This window comes from Phocoena phocoena, chromosome 15, assembly GCF_963924675.1.
Source record: "Phocoena phocoena chromosome 15, mPhoPho1.1, whole genome shotgun sequence".
NCBI lineage: Eukaryota > Metazoa > Chordata > Mammalia > Artiodactyla > Phocoenidae > Phocoena > Phocoena phocoena.
This window is the reverse complement of record NC_089233.1, coordinates 27,989,321-28,011,666: the sequence shown is the minus strand read 5'-3', so window position 1 is coordinate 28,011,666 and position 22,346 is coordinate 27,989,321. Positions and strand designations below refer to the sequence as shown.

Here is a 22,346-nt window from a genome sequence, read left to right as displayed (position 1 = left end):
GAGCGCAAGGTGGGCTGGAAGGCACAAGGAAACAAGAGACTCGGGAGATGCAGGGCCCCGAGCCCCGCAGTCACACCGGCCCCCTCTTGCAGACTGGTTTTGGGCAATGCTTTACCTTGCTGAGGCTTGCTTTCCTTATCTGTAAAATGGGCATAAAGCTCGACCTCCCAGGCCGTGGTGCCTGCTCCTGTAAGGCACCTGGAGCACTGCCGGACCTGAGGAGGCGCTCCCTTACGATGAGTTAAGGATCACTCACTGTGGCAGGCACTGGGCGCTCCCCAAACTCTGTCATCCCTTTGTTCCTCATGACAAATCTGGACAATAGGGAACGATACCCCCATTTTATAAAGAAGGTACCAAGAGTCAGAGGTGTGAAGTAATTTACTCCAGGTCACACGGCAGTGAATAGACAGGACCTGGGTTTGACCTTCACGCCCCTCGTTTTTCTACACCTGATTCGAGGCCCTGCTTAGAGGGCTCGTTGATACCGAACATCTGCAAGTATTCCTGACGGTGCCCTGGAATGTCTTCACGTTGGAATTTTCGTTTACACACTTGTTTGCACAGTGCCTTCATATGAAGCAATGACCACTTTGAAGAAGGCCCATCTTGGCTGCCGGCCAAGTTTCTGGGTTTCTCCTGGACCCTGAGTTTCACAGTAGCTCCTGCCTTTGCTAAGGTTCTTGTTTACTCTGGGCGCTCCTTCCCTTGCTGTCAGGGTCCCCCCGAGGGGGCTGGTTGCAGACTGGTCTGTGATAAGCTAGACTTGGCCTCGGGAGCAGCCAGAGACACGGTGCCTTTTCCCGGAGTGTGTGCGTGTGTGCGCGTGCTTGTGTGTGATGGTGCCCCTTATCTGGGTAATGCTCTCTGTACTTGATCCCAGGTTTATCACCTCCTCCAGGTCCTCTGGTATCTTGAGATGCCAGCTCAGCATCCTGGTCACGGTATATGCAGAGAAGCAGGGTGGAAAGTCCAAAACGTGGACTCAGAAATTTGAACACCAGTTCTGCTGCTTACTTCCTGTGTGGCCTCGGACGAGGTGTCTACCTTCTTTGTGCCTCTGTTTTGGTTTGCTGCTCAGTTCCTGAGCCTCTCCTTCCTCCTCTGGGAGATGGGCATGATCAGGCAGCTGCGGGCAAGGCCCACCATCAGTCTCAAAGAGAGCGATGGCAGCTGTAATTTTTTTTTGAAGACGTCTGTGACCTTGGCTAGGTCTGGACATGTGTTGTTTCAGCTAACGTTCCTGATTTTCTTAGTCTTCAAGCCTAAATTGACTCTGTACAAGGAAACAGGGTATATACATCTAAAAGACCAACAGATGTTGATAACATTGGTTCTTATTTTTCTTTTCAATTCTCTTCACAAATTTTATCCAAAAATGGTCGTATTTTGGCTTTTTTCATTGTTATTATTAGTCATTGTTTCTAATAATTATTAATGCAAAACGTTTCAAGTATAGCATCTGTGTTGTCGATAGGTGCTTCTCAAACTTTCTGTGCTGAAGAGCCAGTTTTTTTGGGTTTTTTTGGTTTTGGTTTTGTTTGTTTGGTTTTTGTTTTGCGGTACGCGGGCCTCTCACTGCTGTGGCCTCTCCTGTTGCAGAGCGCAGGCTCTGGACGCGCAGGCTCAGCGGCCATGGCTCACAGGCCCAGCCACTCCGCGGCATGTGGGATCCTCCCGGACCGGGGCACGAACCCGTGTCCCCTGCATCGGCAGGTGGACTCCCAACCACTGCGCCACCAGGGAAGCCCTGGTTTTGTTTGTTTTTAAGTATTTCCAATTCATTGCAAACCGGTACTTGTGTAAAATACAAAAACAAAAAAAAACCAACTAGAAAAATTCCGGAATTCCTGGATTTCATACCAATATGAAATTGCTTCAGATGTTTCGAAATGCTTATTGTGAATTTCTGTGCTTGCCTCAGGTGGGTAGCAGACAGCTCACATCCCTGCCCCAGTTCACGGCCCCCTCGGTTGCAGACTTAACTCTGCCATCGCAGGAGTAGCAGCGCTGCGCGTGGTGGTTGCTGCCATCTGGTGTTGGCCGGCAGGCTTGATGCGGTTTTCCTCTGGCTGTGCCTTTGTTCACCTCCTTGAGAATCTGGAAGTTGAGAGCTGACAAGTAGAGGAGCTTCCGTGACATCCTAGTTTTACAAATGATGAACTGAAAAACCTAGGTTTCTAAAACTAGGGAGTGGCCCCACTGCAATTCACACCTGAGTGTGTGACATCCTTCCCCTTTGTCTTTGACAGTGGTTCCCAAGTCTGATTTATCATCACAGTCCCTGGGGTCTTTAAAAAGTATTGCTCTGGGACTTCCCTGGTGGCACAGTGGTTGAGAGTCCACCTGTCGATGCAGGGGACACGGGTTCATGCCCCGGTCTGGGAGGACCCCACATGCCACGGAGCGGCTGGGCCCGTGAGCCATGGCCACTGAGCCTGCGCATTCGGAGCCTGTGCTCTGCAACGGGAGAGGCCACAACAGTGAGAAGCCCACGTACAGCTAAAAAAAAGTATTGATCTGGACTCCCGCACATTGAATCAGCATTTCTGGGAGTGAAGCCCAGAAATCTGCATTTCTCAGAAGCCCTCCGAGCAGCTAATGATCAACTTGCTTTGAGAGCCGCTGGTCCACACTGTGCTGCTTCCCTCTGCTCTGCAGGACTGACTCATCTCCTTAACCCCTGAAGGGCTCCTGTGCCCCAGGGTGGAGGGCAGGGAACACAGACAGTGACTCTGACTCTGATGCCTTCGACTCACAGCCTGACCTCTCTGAGCCTCGAGGCCCCATCCATAGGAGACCCTGCCCACCTTACAGGAGGGTGACGAGGGTCACGTGAGCTGATGGATATAATAGTTGGTGTTCAAAAGTATGTTAAGGCAAGTGGGCACTGGGGCTAGGGCTTTGTCTTTACCTAGGCGGGTGCAGTGTCTTCACCACAGAGGGAGGTTCTAGATCCCTGCCCACGGCCAGTGTCACTGGGACCTACAAACAGTTTGTGTGTTTTATAAAACTGAGGTAGATTCTGAGGCATCAAGTGAACATTCTCAGAGAGTTTGAGTATGTGACCAAAAGAGTCTCAGTTGCTGTTAAAATTTGGGGGTGTCTTGGTCTAATAAATCAGGAAGTGTCTAATTTGGTATGGTAGCCAAAGGAGGGGTAAAGCAAAACTTACTTGAATGTGATTAGATAGAACATTCTGATATAAAAGGAAGTGCCAGAGGCTTTTTTTTAAAATTTATAATCTTTTCATGATTTGGCAGGTAATTATGATAATTCCTGGGATTTTCACAGACTTAAAAGCTTTTTCACAGACACATTATTTTTGGAGATCATCTTCCCTGATGCTTCAGCTGGAAGGGATTGCTCAGTCTCTTGAAGCTCCAAAGGCATCATCTTACAATCCCCAACTCAAATGTCACCTTGATGACGCCTTTCTCCGTCAATGATGACCCTTTATGCCAGGGATACTAAATAGGTGTCATCGCGTAGGCCAACACACTGATCAGTTGGTTAGGGCTGACTGGGTATCTTCTTGAGGAAGGTAGCGGTGATTGACTAGTGATGTCTGCCAAGTGGCAGGCAGTGGGAGAGAGCAGTGGAACCTGACAGATTGCACCAGTTCCCTGTGGTTGGGCATTTAGGTGGGTTCCAGCCATTTGGAGCTAAACTTCTGCTTGAGCACATGTGCAAATAGAGGCACAGGCTACTCCACAGCAGGGGTTTGCTAAGCCACAGGTGAGTGATTTCAGAAGTTTGACAGATGTTGCCAAACAGCCTAGTGACTTAAACTTCTTTAGTCTTTCTACCGTCTTCTTTCCAGCCTAAACGACAAAACCCAAATGTTGACTGACAAGCATTCACACCTTATTAGCTCATGAGCTGTGCACCTGCCAGATATAACTTGGGAACCGTACCTGCTGCCATCCACGTGTTCCCTTGGGCCTTTCAGAGAATCGGGGCTCGGTTCCCAGTGCTTTGGCCCATGTTGGGCTCTTTTGGAAGCTACATCAGCTGTGGTCAGTGTATCTCCACCTGGCATTTCCCTCTGACTTTGTCACCGTCATTAGTGTTGTCAAATGGCACCTCCTTAACCGCCTTCAGATTAGTTTTCGAGGAAATACAACTGCTGAGAGTAGTAAGAAACACGACAGACTTCTAAAGTGGCCCTGAGTGTTGATGGTGCCAGAACACAGTGAGTGCCCGGCTGTGATTTAGGGCATGGATCGGCCACAGGAGGCTGCCTGGCACGTGTCAAGGCCGATTCGAGAAGTGACTCCTGAGTCTTGTCTCTGGGCGAGGCCTTTCCCGATCCCCCATCTTCCAAGTCCTCCTCTCTCTCTGAGCTCTAGTCCAGTTTGTCTGACCTCTAGGATGTGAACCCCATGACTTTCCTGCACCCCAGCACCGAGAACAGTGCCTGGCGGACGGTTAGCAATTCTCTTGGTGACATTCCTGCTTTGGAGACGGTGAGCTGTCTGAGCCACTTGTTATGGAACATGTGGCCCTTTTCCATGTGGCTTCCGGAGACCTGCCTCTCCTCCTCCTCCTCTTTCATGTCCCTTTCACGTGATCACCCACCGTGTAAAATGAGCTTTCATTCACTGAGCATTTACCACGTGCAGACATGGTGCCAAGCCTGCTAAGGGCGGCAGCTCATTTCATCCACACGGCGGCCCCGTGAAGTGAGCACTTTTGTTTGTTTTTTGTTTTGTTTTGTTTTTAACATCTTTATTGGAGTATAATTGTTTACAATGTTGTGTTAGTTTCTGCTGTATAACAAAGTGAATCAGCTATACGTATACATATATCCCCATATCCCCTCCCTCTTGCGTCTCCCTCCCACCCTCCCTATCCCACCCCTCTAGGTGGTCACAAAGCACCCAGCTGATCTCCCTGTGCTATGCGGCTGCTTCCCACTAGTTCTCTATTTTACATTTGGTAGTGTATATAAGTCCATGCCACTCTCTCACTTCATCCCAGCTTCCCCCTCCCACCCCATGTCCTCAAGTCCATTCTCTATGTCTGTGTCTTTATTCCTATCCTGCCCCTAGGTTCATCAGAACCTTTTTTTTTTTTTTTAGATTCCATATATATGTGTTAACATACGGTATTTGTTTTTCTCTTTCTGACTTACTTCACTCTGTATGACAGACTCTAGGTCCGTCCACCTCACTACAGATAACTCAATTTTGTTCCTTTTTATGGCTGAGTAATACTCCATTGTGTATACGTGCTACATCTTCTTTATCCATTCATCTGTCGATGGACACTTAGGTTGCTGCCATGTCCTGGTGAGTGTGGTTTTTAATCCCCATTTTGTAGGTGACAGGCCTCAGGCTCGCAGAGGTTAAGTGACTCGTACAGGAGCACACTGTTAGGTAATCCAGCCAAGACCAGTCTTGCACTGGAGTCTGAGCCCTTAACTGTCTCTCTCAGCTACCTCCCTGCCAACCTCTGGGCCTTTGCACCTGCTGTTTTCTCTGCTGGTTGTGTCCTTCTCCCCTTTGTCCACAGGATGACCTCCTAGAGCTCAGCATGTTTATGGAACGTAGAAGACCCGTGGGGCTGAATGACATTATGGAGAGTTGTTGGGAGGAGAGGGGCAGGAGATGGTGTTAGGGAAAGAGGCCGGGCGGGCGGACCTGGGAGGGTGGATTTTTATCCTTAGGGCAGTTAGAAGCATTGAAGGTTTTTAAACAGCAGGTGACAACATCAGCTGTTGCTTTGGGAAGATCACTCTTGCTGCTTGGTGGAGAAAGGATTGGAGGGCCCCTGTCTCTATCTTATTCCCTGCAGCTATTGAGAATAACGAAGGACGGTCAGGTGAAACCTGTAAATGCCCTCAGAGCCTCATAGAAATTCTGGTAGGCAGTGGTTGTGCCTTTTATTTTGATGATAATGGGAACCATTTGTGATCTCACATTTCTCTTCTGAGGCTCTCTCTGAGTCTCGAATTCATTGCTAGTTATACTAGAGTTTGGAAAGAGTTGTTTGAGGAATAGTAAGCTCAGTATGGTTTATGTAAGATGAAAGCTGTTTATATCAGTAAGTGTTTGTGGGGATATGTAATGGAGAAATTCAGGGTTTCAGAGCTTTGCCTAGTAACAATGAGCATTGCCATTTTAATGACTGCAGGAAATTATTTCATCAAATTTTGTCTCCTCAGTTCCATAAGATCCCCCCTCCCCCCCCACCCCAGCCATTCCCTAGTGAAATCAAAGCTTTGTCTGATGTGGTCAAGTTACTCTCTGGCTGCAAAAGAGAACCAGCGTTTTGACAGCTCATGATAAACACCGCTTGAAGCGGGGATGTGTCAGTGTTTTATGCACTTATGGAAAATTGTTTTAACACTCTGGTTTCCACTGCCAAACAAAACAAAACAAAACAAAACAAAAACAAAGCAACACCCTGCCTTGCTTTAGAAATGACAGTGGCCCTTATTTAAAGCTTGCATTCTGTGGGGGCATATTAGCAGGTATTTAGCAGTGATATTGGCAGTTGTGTATGTTTCCTGCTTGCTGTGTGGTAAATGGATTCTCAGCCCTGAGGAAGCTCGTGGAGAGTTTATGTGATTTCTGTGCGGAGGAGTCGAACAGTCATTATTAGTGATGTATTTGTTTGTGAAAGGCCAGAAGATCATCTTAAGCTTTTTTTATACAAAAGGAATAAGGCAACTGGGGAATATTAATTTCAGGTCTGTATGACAAAAAAAGTCGTTAAAAGACTCAGTGACTTATTCTCCGTTTGTTAATTGCATGGCTATTGCAGTGTCTTTTATGCCATTTTCACTTTGCATTTCACACTGGTTTGAAAAAGGTGAGCATCTGAGGGACAGAGAGGGGATGACATCTGAGTGGAGATGCACAGAGCAAATTAATGGGTGCATCAGAATTATGGTTGGGAACCTGATAAATTTCACATTGATTACACCTGGCTCCCCTTTCAGGTGAAAAATTTTAATTCTTTTAAAGAGGCTAAGTGGTTGTTCTCTCTGATAAATTATTAGGAAACTAAAAAGTAAAGAAAAGTAGAAAGAATGGAAAGAAAAATACCCCTTGACTAATGTTCGTATCTTCATTTATTTCCTCCTATGCCTTTTACCCTTTATATAACATATCCAAAAAATAAAAATAAAAAGGAGGGCTTCCCTTTATTCCTCCTGAAGCATCAAGATTCAGGTTACTCTTTTTTTTCCCACAGAGCTTCTCCTTACATCCTTTCTTTATTCTGACAGTATGTTTTATATTTCACATAGAATACTTATTATAAACGGTCTGATACTATTTATGTGTTATATAGAATGTAGTAAGTACCTGGCTGAAGTCTGGGGTATAGGAGGGATGATCTTCTGAGAAGGGCAGAGGGACAGGGGCTAGTGGGGGTCTGCCTGACCTCTGCATTCTGGGGGGCTTCTCTGTAAGATGCTTGCCAGATCCTTCCTTCAGGGTTCCTGATGAGCATGGCAAGATTACATTCTCACATTTCTCTAAAACATTTAAATAAATTACAGTTGAATTTGATTTTAAGCCCCAGTAAGATCACTCTTGTAATCAGAGAAATTACTGTATGTTTTGACCATATGGGATATCTTTGTTCTGTTTGTAAGTTACAGCTTGAAAGATCTGTTATTGATTCTGTACATCAGTCATGGGCTATCTTATCGCACCCTTCATTTTTATTTATTTGGGATCAGCCAAGTGTATTGAAACGTGGATAAATTTGCAGGCTCTTGGCAGGCCTGAATGGGCTAAACGGTGGAGCGGCAGGATTGTGGAGTGTGGCCCAGTGGTCAAGAGCCAGGGCTGCCGGGTCAGCCCTTTATTAGCTATGTGACTGTGGCCCGGCTCCTTAAACACCTCTGACATTTTTCCTCTTTCTGTGAGGTAGGAGCAATAATATCTTCCTCAAGTATTTTCCTGGCATAGAACGAGCAGTGACCATAGGGCAGCTGTGCTGCTGCAGGTGTGTCTGTCACCCTCACCGTCACCATCCTCAACAAGGCTCCGGTTCTGTTTTCTTGGTTTTCAGAACCAAGGCCCTGATGAACAGAAATGGTCGGTCATTCTACTTGTACCATTAGCGGGGAAATTCTTAACAGGCACAACTCGAATGAGAAAGAAAGCCTTTGCCAGAAAATTATTCATTTATTAAGAACAAAAGCCTAAGGTCCAAAAATGACATGATACAATCATATTGTGACCATAAACTGGGGACCGTTGAGTCCATAATGTTAAAATCAACCAAGTCAGAAACGTATTCAGCTTCTGAGTGGATTGCGTAGCTAATCCGTAAGTATAAGCAGTGTTACTGTTTCCAGCCTGACAACCTCCTGATGCCTTGCTGACAAGTGATGGACTTGGAATCGTGGGGAGGGTCTGCCCTCCGAGCCTCACTACATGGTGCTTGTGTGTTGCAGGTGGCAGAGATGCACGGGGAGCTGATCGAGTTCAATGAGCGCCTGCACCGGGCCCTGGTGGCCAAGGAAGCCCTCGTGTCCCAGATGAGGCAGGAGCTCATCGACCTTCGGGGGCCGGTGAGTGTTCCCACCCGGCAAGGCCCTGGCCTTGCCATTCTGCCCACACCGTCTGTCGGTCCACCCAGCCTCTGCTGCTCACAGCCGTGCTGTTACGTTTGTCCAATGTCAAGGGTATGGAAAAATACAGAGACTAAAAGAGGGAGCATCCAGGTACCCACCATCTAGATTTTACGTGCATTAGCCTTTACCACATTTGCTTTCCTTTGGGTGGGAGGGGGTAAAGTAATTTAAATGCTACAAAATCTGTCAAAGTCCCCTTGGCACCATTTCATGCCCTGTAACCATAATCGATATTCTGAAATTGGCATATAGCCTTCTCCTCCCTGTTTTTATAGTTACTACATGGATAAATTTCCATAGAAATAAATAGTTTCGGTTTTGTGTAACTTTTACCTACACGGTATACTTGTACATATCTGTTTGCCTTGTGTGTATGTGTGTTTATGTTTATTTAGTATTATGGTTTGAGGACCATCCCACATAGATCTAATAGAGGATTTTAAACTGCAGCACTCTTGATACTCTGAGCCATTTAATTCTTTGTGGGGTGGCTGTCCTGCGCGTTGTAGGCTGTTTAACAGCATCCCTGATTCCTACTCACTAGAGGCCAGTAGCACCCCACCCAGTCATGGCAACCAAAGATGTCTCCAGACATTGTCAAAATATCCCCTGGGGGACAGAATCACCCCTGGTTGAGAGCTGCTGACCTAGTTTGTTCACTTTCTTGATTCTTTAATTCTCTGTTGAATGAAATACTACAATATTTTAAATCTGGTTGTGTTCATAAACATTTAGGTTGTTTCCAGTATTTTGCTACTGCAAATCATATTGCTGAGAGCATCTTGTCCTTTTGTCACATTTATAATAGCTTCTTCTTTGCTTTAAAACTTTCTTATGATGTCAAATGTTAAACACCTGAAGGTCGGCGGATGTGTGATGCACTCACGTAACCATTGTTCAAATGAGCTGTCGTCAGTCATGGTCAATCTTATTTCAAGTTACCAGTGCCTGCTTTTCCCCTCCAGATTGGTTTGAATCAAATACCAGGCAGTTTCATCTGTAGACTTTTCAGTGTGTAGCTGTAAAAATGAAGAAAACAAATAGAATATCATGGTCAGGCCTCCATTATCAATAATTCGTCTATACCAATGAATATCGGTGTTCAAATTTCTTCTTGTCTCATAATTTTTTTAATGGTTTTTTTGAGTCATGGTGAGGAGTGACAGATCTAGATCTGTCTGCTGTGAAAGACTGAATTTTTTTTTTTAAACGATTGAAAATTGTCAAAATTTGGGCTCTTGACAAACCTTGTTACAGCCATCCATGCTAAACAGCCAAGAAGTATAAAAGGGTATGTTCAGTGAAAAATAAATCTCCTTCCTATCCCGGGCCCTTTATTGTCCTGCCCAGAGGCGATAACAGTGATCCGTCCTGGGTTTCTCTTTACAGAGTTGAGCACTGCTTGAGTAAGCTGTGCGCACACACCTACACGTTTAACGACCAGTAGCGGCTCTATCCCCTGTTCTCTATATTACTTTCCTCTCACCTATCTATGTACTTTAGACATCATTTTATTGTACTTCACGTGTAGGCCTGCATCCTTCTTTTAAAGAGCTGCATTGTATTCCTTTGAACTGATAATACCAAGGTTTATCTAACCAGGCCCCCATTGATGGATATTGAGTTGTTTCCCATGTTTATTTTTACACCAGAGCTGTCAATAACATCCTTGTGAAATCCACATTTAGAATAGAAGGTTGTCTGGCAGCTCATGGGGCTACACTTGGCTGGGTGTAGACCCAGAGATCTCGTCTTGCAAGCTTTCGGGACGCTGGGAGGACTAGCATCTTCTTCCATCCTCCTCCATCTGTTGCAGGAAAACCCTTCCTGAGCGCCAGCGTCCGTCAGGAACTCCCGGTTGTCAGAGTTCCGACGGTTTGTCAGACACACACAGGTCTTCACCTTCATTCTCTCATTTGATTTTGAAGACAAGCCTGTGAGTCGAGTGGGATTAGCATCCTCTTTAATAAACATGGCAGTTGAGATGCAGAAGGGTTCAGGGCCCCGCTGGGCTTCTCATTATATTCCACCGCGGTGCTGGGCCCCCAGCCCATCGGCTTTCTTCTGCTGTCCCCTCTGCCTGGAATAAGGCTTCCTCCTGCTGTCCCCTCTGCCTGGAATAAGGCTCTGGCCTCAGGTAACTCACCCCTCAGTATCTACTCATCGTCTCCTCAGGAAACCTGACCAGGTCAGATTTTCCATGTTGAATGTGGTGTTTATATGTATCTCTCCCTTCTTCTCTTGCTGTGATTTTACATTTATCTCTCACTAATCAGTCTCTCCATGAGGTGCCCCTCCTTGAGGGCAAGTTTCATGTCTCTTTCTGCTCCCTTTGAATCCCATTGATTCACATAGTAGGTGCTCAATAAATATAAGTTGACTTATTGAGTGAATGAATGAGTGAATGAGGGAATGTCACAGGTAGTAAGTGGTGGAGTCCAGATTTTCCCTGGGCCCCTCTGACATGAAAGCCCATCTTCTCTCCTCCTGCCAGGCTCCCTCTTGCTTCCAGTCTGATTGCCCTTCAAGGCAGTGACATCCCTTTACCCAGAGGCAGCTCGAACCATCATCAGATCCTTTCCTGCGGGCAGGTTGTGATGGCCAGAAGTGAGGAGGGAGTAAAGCGGTCCTGAAGGCTGTTGGGAAGAGCTGGCTACTTGGGCATTGGCCCCAGGGGGACATCTTGACCTTGTTGTTACTGCCTCAGGCCCACTCCAGTCATCTGCCCAGAGCCAGACAGATGGGGCAGAGGAGGGAGGCAGCCGCAAACTCAGCTTCAATTCTGGAGCCCGTGAGAGGCCTCTCTTGTGGGAGGCTGCCCTATCCCTTCGTTCCCACTCTCTGCTGACCCCGGACTAGACTTCCTCCCAGGCCGCCAGAGTATTTGAGGGCCTCACGGTCAGGACCGGGTCTGCCTTATTCGGAAACCCCGGTTTCCTCTTCCATCAAGTGGAGAGTAACGTGGCACTAGCCGCTTGGGCGGCTCCACGAGATGCTGCCGGTAAAGGTGCTTGGTGTTGGGCACGTGGTAGGGGCCCCGTTTTCATCTCTGAGTCCCCAGTGCCCAGCACCCTGCCTGGCACATCGTAGGTGCTCCGTAAATGTTTGCTAAGTGAGAACTTCATTTTCATAGAGCAGAGGATGACTCCATGCACCAAATAATAAATTTTTTAAAAGATAGGTGCAGGGACACGGTTTCTTCTCAGTGTTATCTTTTCATGACATTATAGACTTGTAAGAAGTCACTTATTTTAAGGAGAAGGGTTAAATTCTTATTTTAAGGATTAAGGGTTGAATTTTTTCCTTTTCTTTTTTTGAATGTAAGTATTTTTAGGACTCTCTCCTCATTATACACCCCCTGCCCCCAGTATAACATGTGAATGAATGCTGTAGTTTTTTGTTTTTGTTTTTGTTTTTACCTTTTAGCAGGATTTGATTACAGCCCTGAAAGTTCTCTGGGAGAACAGCTCCTATTTTGAATAATAAATGGAGACAGAGAAATAGAACCTTGTAAGATGAGGGGATGTAGAGGTCAATTACAGTCACAGCACAGGGAAAGCTGAAGGCAAAACAACTCATTAAGTGCAAGTTTGTTCCCACAGGGGAAGCAAACTTGGTCTCACTTTATGTAATTGAAGTTGGATTCCTCTCTTTCCTGCCCCTTCTGTGGGTCTCTATTTCTTTGTCTTAAGTACTGTTTAAGTGGGTCACCTCCACTTAAGCAGAAAAGATGCCCTGCCTGGTGTGGCTTGAGGTCTGTAGAATCGCTTCCCTGATTCAAAGCACCAGCCCTGTTGGTTTGTCCTCCTGTCACCAGTCTCTCACCTGTCCCCTCCCTTGTCTGTTTGGTGAGGGCCATGTACTATGTGCTTGGCATTGGTGTGCATTTTTATCCTTTCCCCTCAGAACAACCCTGTATAGTATATAATGGACCTAATAAGGTCCATTTTTCAGCTTAGCAGACCGAGGCACAGAGAGGTCTCAGGACTCACCGTGAGGCACACAGCTCCGCAGTTGCACCAGATTGCAGATCCAGGACCATCTCATTCTTCAACACCATGCTGTTTACTCTTCTGTGTTCTTTCCTTTTTCATTTCAAGCAAAATTTAGTGTCTGTTGTGCTCCAAGCACAACCCTCCCGGGGATTTTAAAGATTCAGATCCCTCTTTGGAGAAGCTCTCGTGCATTCCACTCCCTGACTGCATCTCCCCCTTCCTTGTCTCCCCCTCTCGCTTTGTACATCAAAGTTGGTTGGGTTTTTTTTTTTTTCTTACTGATCACTTAATCTTGATATCAGACGGGCTCTTTGGAAATTTGGAATCTGGAGAAAGCAGAGTTTCGGAAGAGTAGAATAATAATTCAAAGGGTGCGGGCAGGTGGTGCATATAAAGAAGGAGGGGGTGCTGTGATAAATCATCTTGAAAAAGGATGGTCAGTAGGCTTCTTTGCTGTAGCACTTTCTGCCAGGTTGCCTCATGGCCGTCCATGAAGGGGAGTTCCGGCATGCTTTGTAGGCATTATTTCCCCAGGGACCATCTTTTCTAAGATATTTTTCAAGGGATGCATTTAGGAAAGTTAGGGCCAAGTTATGTATCATGTTCGTTACCCCACACGCCAGCTGCAGGGAGGTCCCGGCAGCGCGGGTTGTCCCGTGAACCCGCCCTGGCCTGGGCTTCACAGGGCCCGGAGGGGAGGAGGTGGCGTTGCCTGGCTGTGGGGCGCACTGGGCCTGCACCCGCTCTACCCGGGGTGAGTGGCCGGCCAGGCGTTCAGTCTTGGGTCCCACTGGCCTTCTGCTGACTCCCCAGCTGGCCAGGGTCTCAGTCATCTGAACCCCAGGCACTTTGGGCCTCCTCCACACTGGCTCCCAGACAGCGGACTGTGCGGTTCTCTTGGATTCTCTGTGCTCTCTTTTGCTGTCTGTTTTTTAATCTCTTTGTTTCTTCTCCTGTCTCTTTGTGTCTCTCTCTCCCTGCTCCTCTTTGTTTCTCACTCTCTGCTCCTTTCTTTCCCTGCCTCTGCCTGTCTTTCCCTGTCTCTCTCTTTCACCTCCTGTGTGCGTGTTGGTTTCTCTGCCTCTGTCTCTCCCCAGTTCTGAGTCTCTCTCTGCCACTGTCTCAGGCTCTGTCTCTCCCCTCCCCCTTCCCTTCCCATTGTCTCTAGTTTCATAGACATTTACATTGCTCTGTGGCATGATGACGATGCTGTTTGTTGCAATTGCCTTGAAAAACTGCAAATCCTTTCCGTTTCGGGCTCCCTGAAGTGGCTTACAGTAGAATCAGCTTCCACGAAAGTCTTTGCAGGCTCTCCCTTCTTGCTTGCATCCCTCCTGAGCTCCTGCCTGGCCCTTAATCTGTTTCAGTGGCACTTCGTGCCCCAGCATCTGTCACTCTGTATTACCACTTTGTGTTGAATTTTCTTTTTTTAATCTGTGGCTAGATAGCCACCCTGTGACAGGGGCTGTGTTTATTTTCCTCTTCTCGGAGGCTGGCACACAGTCACTCAGGGAGCAGTTGCTGTCTGAGTCGGGCCACGCACCTGCAGTATCTATGGAAACACTGTTAACCACAGTATCTGATCATCCAGAAAGGTGCTGTCCTGGAGACTGCTGGATGCCAGAGACTTCCCGTTAATCCCGTTAATCGCTGCAAGCTGCATGGTGTTTCCATGGGCCACCTTCCCTCCGTTATTGAAATGACTGAGCTGGTGGGAGAGAAAGACGAGGAATTTAAATCTCAGGGGTGAGACAGATGGACAAAGCTCGTCTCAAGTTTTGTAATAAGGTCTACTTTGAAATAAAATGCTTCCTGGGACTTTCTTGGTATCTTTAAAACCTTCCGAGGGAGGGATCTCATTTGAGGGCTGATGCTATTTAAGTCCAGAGCTTAAAAGAAATATATTTTTCAGCTGGTGGCACTTGCCGAATGTCTAATGATCAAGCACCAAATTGTCTGCGGTCCCACAGCAGCTCTCAACAGCACATTCCAAATTATAAGAGGCTTTTTAATTCGGCACTTGGACATCCGTGTTCTAATCGTCTACCGTCTTGAAGGAGATTATTTTTAAAAGTGCCATTTAAGAGAGGCTGCTAAAAATATGTCTCACATAGAGGCTTAAGTCAGAAATATTAGTTTTTGTTACGAAATCATCCAGAAAGATGCTTGCAGAACCCACTTTAAACAGCTCAGTGCCAGAGAATTAAAGCCCCTCTTTGAGTCCAGTCACCCTTTTCTGTCAATGGGCAAATTGCCCACCTGATCACACACCCCTTGGCATTAATGCTGGACTCACAGCTCTGTCTGCCTCCATGTGCCCAGGTCTTGCCCCTGGTTTATGCCTGGTTCACTCATGGCTGTGGGTAGTTGGGTTCCTTTGGGGAGCCCTGAGGGGCTACAGTTTAGCATTTGGGTAGACAGAGCCTGGCTACCCAAGGCTTACGGGTGTGGAACTTTGAAATTACATTTCCAGTAAGATCAGAGTTTTGTGTCAATTGACAAATGCGGCGCGTGCAAGCTTTGCCACAAGGCTGATCCCTTACTGATGCAAGTAGGAAGCACTGGAAAGGTACAGAGTCATCAAGACGTGTGCACATTGGGCACCCTAATGACTTCAGCTGTGGGTTCAGGGAGGCATTTGCTGCCTGTCCGTCACTCGTGTTTTGTGAGGCTGTTTTTACACAGAGTGTGGGGCATGCTGCAGGGTTGTGGAGGACATGGGCTCCGCCCCTGAGAAGGTCAAGAGCAGAATATGTTTTGCCTGACTTGGCGTCTCTCTGGTTTGACTGCATTGTGACTTGGCGCGGAGACAGGTAACTCAGAGACCTTTCCTGCCACCGACCCTGAAGAGATAGAAGCCAGGTTTACAAAGCAACTCTTGCCCCCCTTTTTGCCTGCTTGCTCACGTGGCCATGTGATCACTCGGCTTAAGTTCGCTGCTCACGGCCCCACCAGCAGGAAAAATGACAGGCAGCGACAGTCAGGGAGCTCTCGGGGCTCCCAGGCCCTGTGCTCCCCTTCTTTAACCACCGCGTCCTTCCTGACAGCAGCTCGCTCTTTCTTCTTTTGTTTTCACCTGACCCAGGAACTCGGAGTCGGATGAATTGAAATCCTGAGCTCATGACCCACACCCACCTATTATAGGGGCAAACAAGGCGTACTCTTCTTTATTTAATATGGTAGCCCTGATCTCACTCTCTGCCTTCTATGGAAGCTGCTCCCAGACTCTACCCTCACCGCTGCTGCGGGTTCAACCTCAAGACTTCGGGTTGCTTGGCTCCTAACCTCTGTGTATTTTATTGGCATGTAGGTGTCTCAATCTTATGTTGTTGGCCTGGAAAAGCTGTTCTTGAGGGTCAAGCAGCCATGTGGCCTGGGCTTGGACCTCTGTCCCGTGCTGTCAGACTGTGGTGCTGTCCTTGACTCATGTCATTTTTGTCATCCTCAAAATGTAGACTCTCCAGCCTCTTCCATCCTGTCTCCACTGTGCCTTGTCAATCCTACTGACTAAGACATGTCCATCTAAATCCTAATTTAATTGATTCTATTTCTGCTAAATTAACACACACTGTATTTCCAAGGATACGTAATAGCCACGTGATTATACTTGTATAAACCCTCTAAATATATTCTATGTGCTTATTTCTTAATAAATATCTTTCTCCAGGATAACAGAGTTCCCATCTGATTAGTCCTCCTCCCCCACCAATTGCATGTGACTCACATATTTTTTTTAAAGATTTCTTCCTATTTTTTATAATATTTTTTTTAAAAAAAGGCCCATCTCTTCTTTTTTCTCTCCTGGTCCATCATTAACTTGGGGCTGCCAAAGTGGAGAGTGGCATCTGGGCATCAGAGGGATCTTACAGTTTGTTCTGGAAGCGTTCCCAATCTCCTTGAAGTGGATTTATGTAATCTTCCCGTGGAAATAAATGCTGTTTTTACTGTATGTGTCATGGAGGTTGATTCCCTGGTCAGCTGGTTTGTGGGATCCAGAGCCGATTGTGCCTAGAACTGTTGTTGTCGTCTTTTCTGGGAAACCAAGCCAAACCCCTGGCTGCCTGTTCTTTTGAAAATGACCTCTTCCTGAGGGACGGGTACCATCTTAGAATTGCCTGTGGGGTCTGCAGAGCTTCTGCTCTTGTTTCTGAGGAAAAGGATTTTGCTGACCAGGGTTCAAGCTGTGTTCTCCCAGATACACAAAACCTCTGGGCCTTATCCACACCGAAGTGGATGGCCGTGTTTTGAGATGTGATGGATGTTGCCAGCCACGCGTTTGAGATCTGACTTTGACAAGGCTTTTGATAAAGTCAGAAAAACCTTGTGTCCACTCAGATTTTTTTTTTTTCTGTCCCAGGGTGTCATGGCCTTTGCCAGCATGAGAGCATGTGTCTCCAATGAGAATCACCTCCTTCCCCTGTTACAGTGAGACTCACAGCCAGCTGTGGCTCCCAGTGCCTCCGTACATGCAGATCTTTTTTTGGCCTTTTTTTTTCTATTGAAGTAGAGTTGATTTACAGTGTTGTGTTAGTTTCAGGTGTACAGCAGTGTGATTCAGTTGTATATATTCTTTTTCAGGTTCTTTTCCATTGTAGGTTATTACAGGGTATTGAGTAGAGTTCCCTGTGCTGTGTAGTAGGTCCTTGTTGTTTATCTATTTTATATATAGTATTAGCCTTGTTGTAGAAAGAATCTGGCAGTTGCTACAGCAGGACCTGACTCTGGCCTTGTCCTTGCCTCTCGCTCTTGGGCCACGGAGTCCTGCCCCTCACCTTTGCCTATGCCCTTCTACTTGCATTGCCTTGCTTCTCTGCCTTCTGTCTTTCAGAAGACATGCTTTAAATTTTTTTTTATTAAATTACACAAATAATATAAGAATCTATTTTTGAAAGAAATTAAGTACTATACAACTGAAGAGAATATAAAATACAAGTGTCCCTCTCCCAGAGATCCTTACTCTAAGAGTTTGGGTATGTGTTACCTTCTCCTTTCTTCCCACCCTTACAGATCTTCCCCACCCTTCAAAATCTAGCTCATTCTAAATCCCTCAGTGGCCTGGTCAGTACTGAGTTGTTTTTATTTTTAACTTCTTCTGAATTCCTGTAATCCTTTCCCCCACTCTGGACCACCCATTTTGTCTACTTTTCTTATGTTGTCCTTTGTTTACTTATTAATGAATTTGTTCTGTTGACTTAGACACAGTTGATTTTTTTCTGCCACTGGACAGAAGTTTGTTATCCAGTGGAGGACACACAGAGACATGTTACCACGTAATTGCAGTGGAGTATGAGGAGGGTCTGGCAGAGGGCAGGCTCTTGATACGTATTTGTAACTGAAGTAACAAACAAATAAGAGAATTATGTACAATCAGGTGTAATGGTGGCACAGTGTTGGGTGAATTAACTGCTGGGATTGTCCTGGAAGGCTTCAGAGAGGAAAGGTTTGACTTGGGTTTTGAAGGATGAGTAGAACTTGGTTGGGAAGATGGGCCTATCAGGGGGACTGGTGCTGTAAATCAATATGGTGCGTTCATGGATATTGTCATCCACTAGTTTCATGGGTGTATCCTTTGGCTTCTCCATCAGATAATGAAGTCCTTAAAAGTGGGAGTGACATTTACACTCCTACCTTCAACAGGAAGCTGCTCCCAGACGTTTTATATACCAAATCTTTTGAGCACCTTTTATATACCAAATCTTTCCCCAAGTGTTTTACATGTAGTAGCAAGCCCATGAGGTAGATATTACTGATTCCATTTTAGAGATAAGGAAACTAAGGCACAAGTAAGATAGATAATGTCCCCAAGTCCTTAGGACTAGTAAGCGTGGAGCTGGTAGGTCTTAACTTTTTGAGTCTTCATGTCCCCATCCCTAAATGCAGTGATGCCCACAAGAGAGACTTGTATGAGGTTTGAATTAAATGAGATAATACCTCTAAATCACCCAAAGTAGGGGCCAAATATCAGCTTATCATAACCTTGAATAAAATAGCACCTCCAGCCCCTGCTTTATTTTTCTTCATGGCATTTATCACTGCTTCGCATAGAGCTGTTGATTTGCTGTCTCCCTTTGTCTGTTGTATACTTGACTGTGTCCCCAGTACCTGGTAAAGAGTATTAAATATTTGTGGCATGAATGAATGAATATTAGTTCTCACTTCCCACCATAGCATCCTGACTATGGATGCTCAGAAAATACTTGATGGGGCTTCCCTGGTGGTGCAGTGGTTAAGAATCCGCCTGCTAGTGCAGGGGACACGGGTTCGAGCCCTGGTCTGGGAAGGTCCCACATGCCACGGAGCAACTAAGCCCGTGCGCCACAACTACTGAGCCTGTGCTCTAGAGCCCGCGAGCCACAACTACTGAGCCTGCGTGCCAAAGCTACTGAAGCCCACACGTCTAGAGCCCGTGCTCCACAACAAGAGAAGCCACCACAATGAGATGCCCGTGTACCGCAACAAAGAGTAGCCCCCGCTCACCACAACTAGAGAAAGCCTGCGTGCAGCAATGAAGGCCCAACACAGCCAAAAATAAATAAATTTATTAAAAAAAAATACTTGATGAATTTGACTGAAGCAAAACATTCTATGCCAGTTCCCTACACCTACAAGGGACCATGGATTTATATGTCATGAGATGATCAACATTGCTGTTTTCATTTTTTATATGCTGTCATGTTCAGGGAACTATCATATGTCTCCCACCCCGATTTTCGTGATGTCTCAGTTTAAGCATTTCCAATTTGAGTATGAAATTATCCATCAGTCACAGAGAGAATTTGTGTTGTCCTAACTGGGGAAACTGTTGATGGAAGAGCGAGGGCTGGCTGGAGGAGGCTTGCCCCTTCTGACCCGGGCTCCCATCAGGAATATCACTTCTACCCCTGGACAGCGGTCCGATCTTGCCCATCCTCAGGATCCAGGATGATACCTCATTTATTTATTCACTGCATACACAGTAGCATCCTCCATGTGTCGGGGGCTGACCTGGGCACCAGTGATGCAGAGAATGGACTGTTCCCTGGGCCCTCCTGGTCAGCATTGTGGTGGAGGAGACACTCAGGTGAGCTGAGCTGAGATGATGGCATCCAGGCCCTCACCAGAGCCCATAAGCTACGAGTATCTATTCTCGGGTATCTAGACCCCAGCTCAGCAGAAGGAGAATCTCTACAGTGGGGTCGGCGCACCCCCCTCGTTGCCTTGGGTGATTCTAACGCAGATGGTATTGAGAACCACTGGCACCTAGAATTTAATAGAGTTTTGGTTTCATTGGATTCAGTTTGCCTTCTCTATATAGCAAGTGTAGTTGGTTTTCTATTTGCTAGAGTGATTTCCTTTTGAGTAAATTTTATAACTAAAAAAGGTGAGTTGATTTAAAAAATATCATTAATAAACAGTAGTGCAGGTAGTACACAAATGTGGCAAACATCACGACGGTGCCTTGTGACGGGCTGATGTGTGGGAAGTACTTCTCTCTTTTATCACAGGATCAAAGTTTTAGGTCCCCTTATTTTGGTTCCCGTAGCATCACTGGGACAGATTGGGCAGTATGCCACCGATTCATGAAGGGGTAACACAGAAACAGTGAACAAAACTCATCATTATACTTGTTTAGGGACTGTGCTAGTTGTCTGTTTTTGCATAACAAATTGTCCCAAAACGTAGAGGCAGAAACAACATTTTGAAATAGCGACATTTACGATCTTATGGTTTCAGGAATCCATGTGGTTTAGTTGGTTCTTTCTCTGAGTCCGGGCCACAGACATCTCAGGCCTGATGGGGGAAGGGTCTGTTTCCATACTCGCCCGTGTGCTTGTTGGCAGGACTCAGTTTCTCAGGGGCTCTAAGACTGAGGGCCTTAGTTCCTCCCGGGCTGTTGCCTGGAGGCCGTCTCTCACCACCCTGGTTCATCATAGCCACTTGCTTCACTGCAGTGAGCGAGCCAGGAAAACATAAGAGAGACCAGCAAGATGGAAGTCACGGTCTTTTATAACCTCGGAACTGGTTTCCCATCGCTTCTGCCTTCATCTGTTGGTTAGAAGTGAGTCAGTAGGGCCCACCCACCCTCAGGGAAAGGGATGACACAGGGCACGAATGCCAGGACGGGGGCCACCGGCCCGTATGTTAGAAGGCTGCCTAGCATGGGACTACACTGAAGACACCCACTAATTCACATCCCTGTCACCTTGAGGGGCACCCATGGGAGGGCGTTCTCGCAGGTCCTAACGCCAGGAGAAGCTGTACTTCCTCTCAGCATTCACTGTTTGTTGTTTGTTTTGTGGACACAGTGAATCTTGTAACTAGTTTTGTTTCACTCTTTGGTCAAGAGGCATTTGAGTCAAAATTACTGCTACTTTTTGATTATAGAGAAATGATTATATAGAAATTTATGATCTGGAAATTCTGTGGCAGGACTTTCTGCATACTGACATTCTCTGGTCTGGTCTTCCATAGTGGTTCTATTTTATTTCTTTCATCGCTCTCCTCCATGCTTTTTGTATTATTATACTGAATTGTATATATTCTTACATGTCTCTACTTTCACATGTCTTGGGCTTTGGGGAACTTGGTATTTGTCAGTTTTGCTGTTTCAGGGTGGACTCTTGGTTTCTGAGGTACAGAGGGATCAACACCTCTGTTTTCCTAGTGCCCGGGTTTCCAACCAAGAGTGTGTGGGCAAGGCTGGCAGTGAAAGCCCTAAGTCACCTGGTTGCGGAGTGGGGGTGGATCACAACTCCTCAGAACTTGACCAGCAATGGCCAAGTATGTGTTCTCCAGGCCTACACGTGCCTCTCTGCTTCAGTAACAGCATGGTTTGGCACAAGGCCCTTCACCTCTCTGAGCCTCAGTTTTCCCGTCTGTAAAATGAGGTGTGGTATATTAGGGTGGGCTGGGTTATGCTGCAGTAACAAAGAACTCCAAAATGCCATTATAGAAAACAATGGTTTCTGTCTCATCCATGTTGCATGTCCTTCACCGGTTTGCTGGCCCTCTGCCGCATCTTGTCATCATTCTCACACCCAGACCCAGGCTGTGGTAGGGGGACAGAACAGCGTGGCCGAGCACACACTCTATCTTCCACCTGGATATGAGACACATCACTTTTCTCTTATTTCATTGGCAAAGCAAGTCCCCTGGACACAGGTCACTGCAGGTGAGTGAGGACGTGCAGTCCTACCAGGCACCTAGAAGGAGCAGAGTTATTTGTGGCTGGCCCTGGTGACTTTCAGAGGTGGCAGCTTACTTGCCTCCTAGGGTGGTGATGGGACCTCAGTCAGATAATTTCTGCAGAGCTTTTGGTGCCTGGCACCTGGGTAGCACTCACTGAACCATGATACTGGTGGTAGTTATGGTGGCTCTGATGGCGATGCTCATTAGAGAAGTAGAGCTTATCTAGGGGCCCACAGTTTGCAGACCTCCGTCTGATTGATGTATCCATTCAGTCCACGTGTGTTGAATTTCTCAGTTTCCCGAGTTCCATGTACTATGCTTTGAACTGGAGATCAAAAACAAGATTGACATGGTCTGTGTCCTGAAGTAGCTCCAGTCTCTCCTTGGCAGCAGGGATTGAAGGCTTTCCTTTGGGTTTTTCTTTTGAGGGCTTGACCTTCCTAGGAAAACATGGAATAAAATAAAATGAATGCCAGACCTGGAAGGGATGATCGTTTCTGTATCAGTTAGGATGCTTTCAGTGGCAGAAACAGAGGACCCAAGCCAAAGTGGCATCAGCAGAACAAGGAATCTGTTACATTAGG

At 46.5% G+C, this 22,346-nt stretch overlaps 1 protein-coding gene across 1 annotated transcript in view; it reads left to right on the top strand.

Annotated features, from left to right (window-relative positions):
• SNX29 (sorting nexin 29) overlaps positions 1-22,346 on the top strand; it is a 524,651-nt gene that overhangs the window by 315,891 nt on the left and 186,414 nt on the right. Inside the window, exon 15 of the mRNA XM_065892522.1 lies at positions 8,420-8,536. Within this exon, the coding sequence (XP_065748594.1) occupies positions 8,420-8,536 (117 nt within the window). The remainder of the gene's footprint in view (positions 1-8,419; positions 8,537-22,346) is intronic.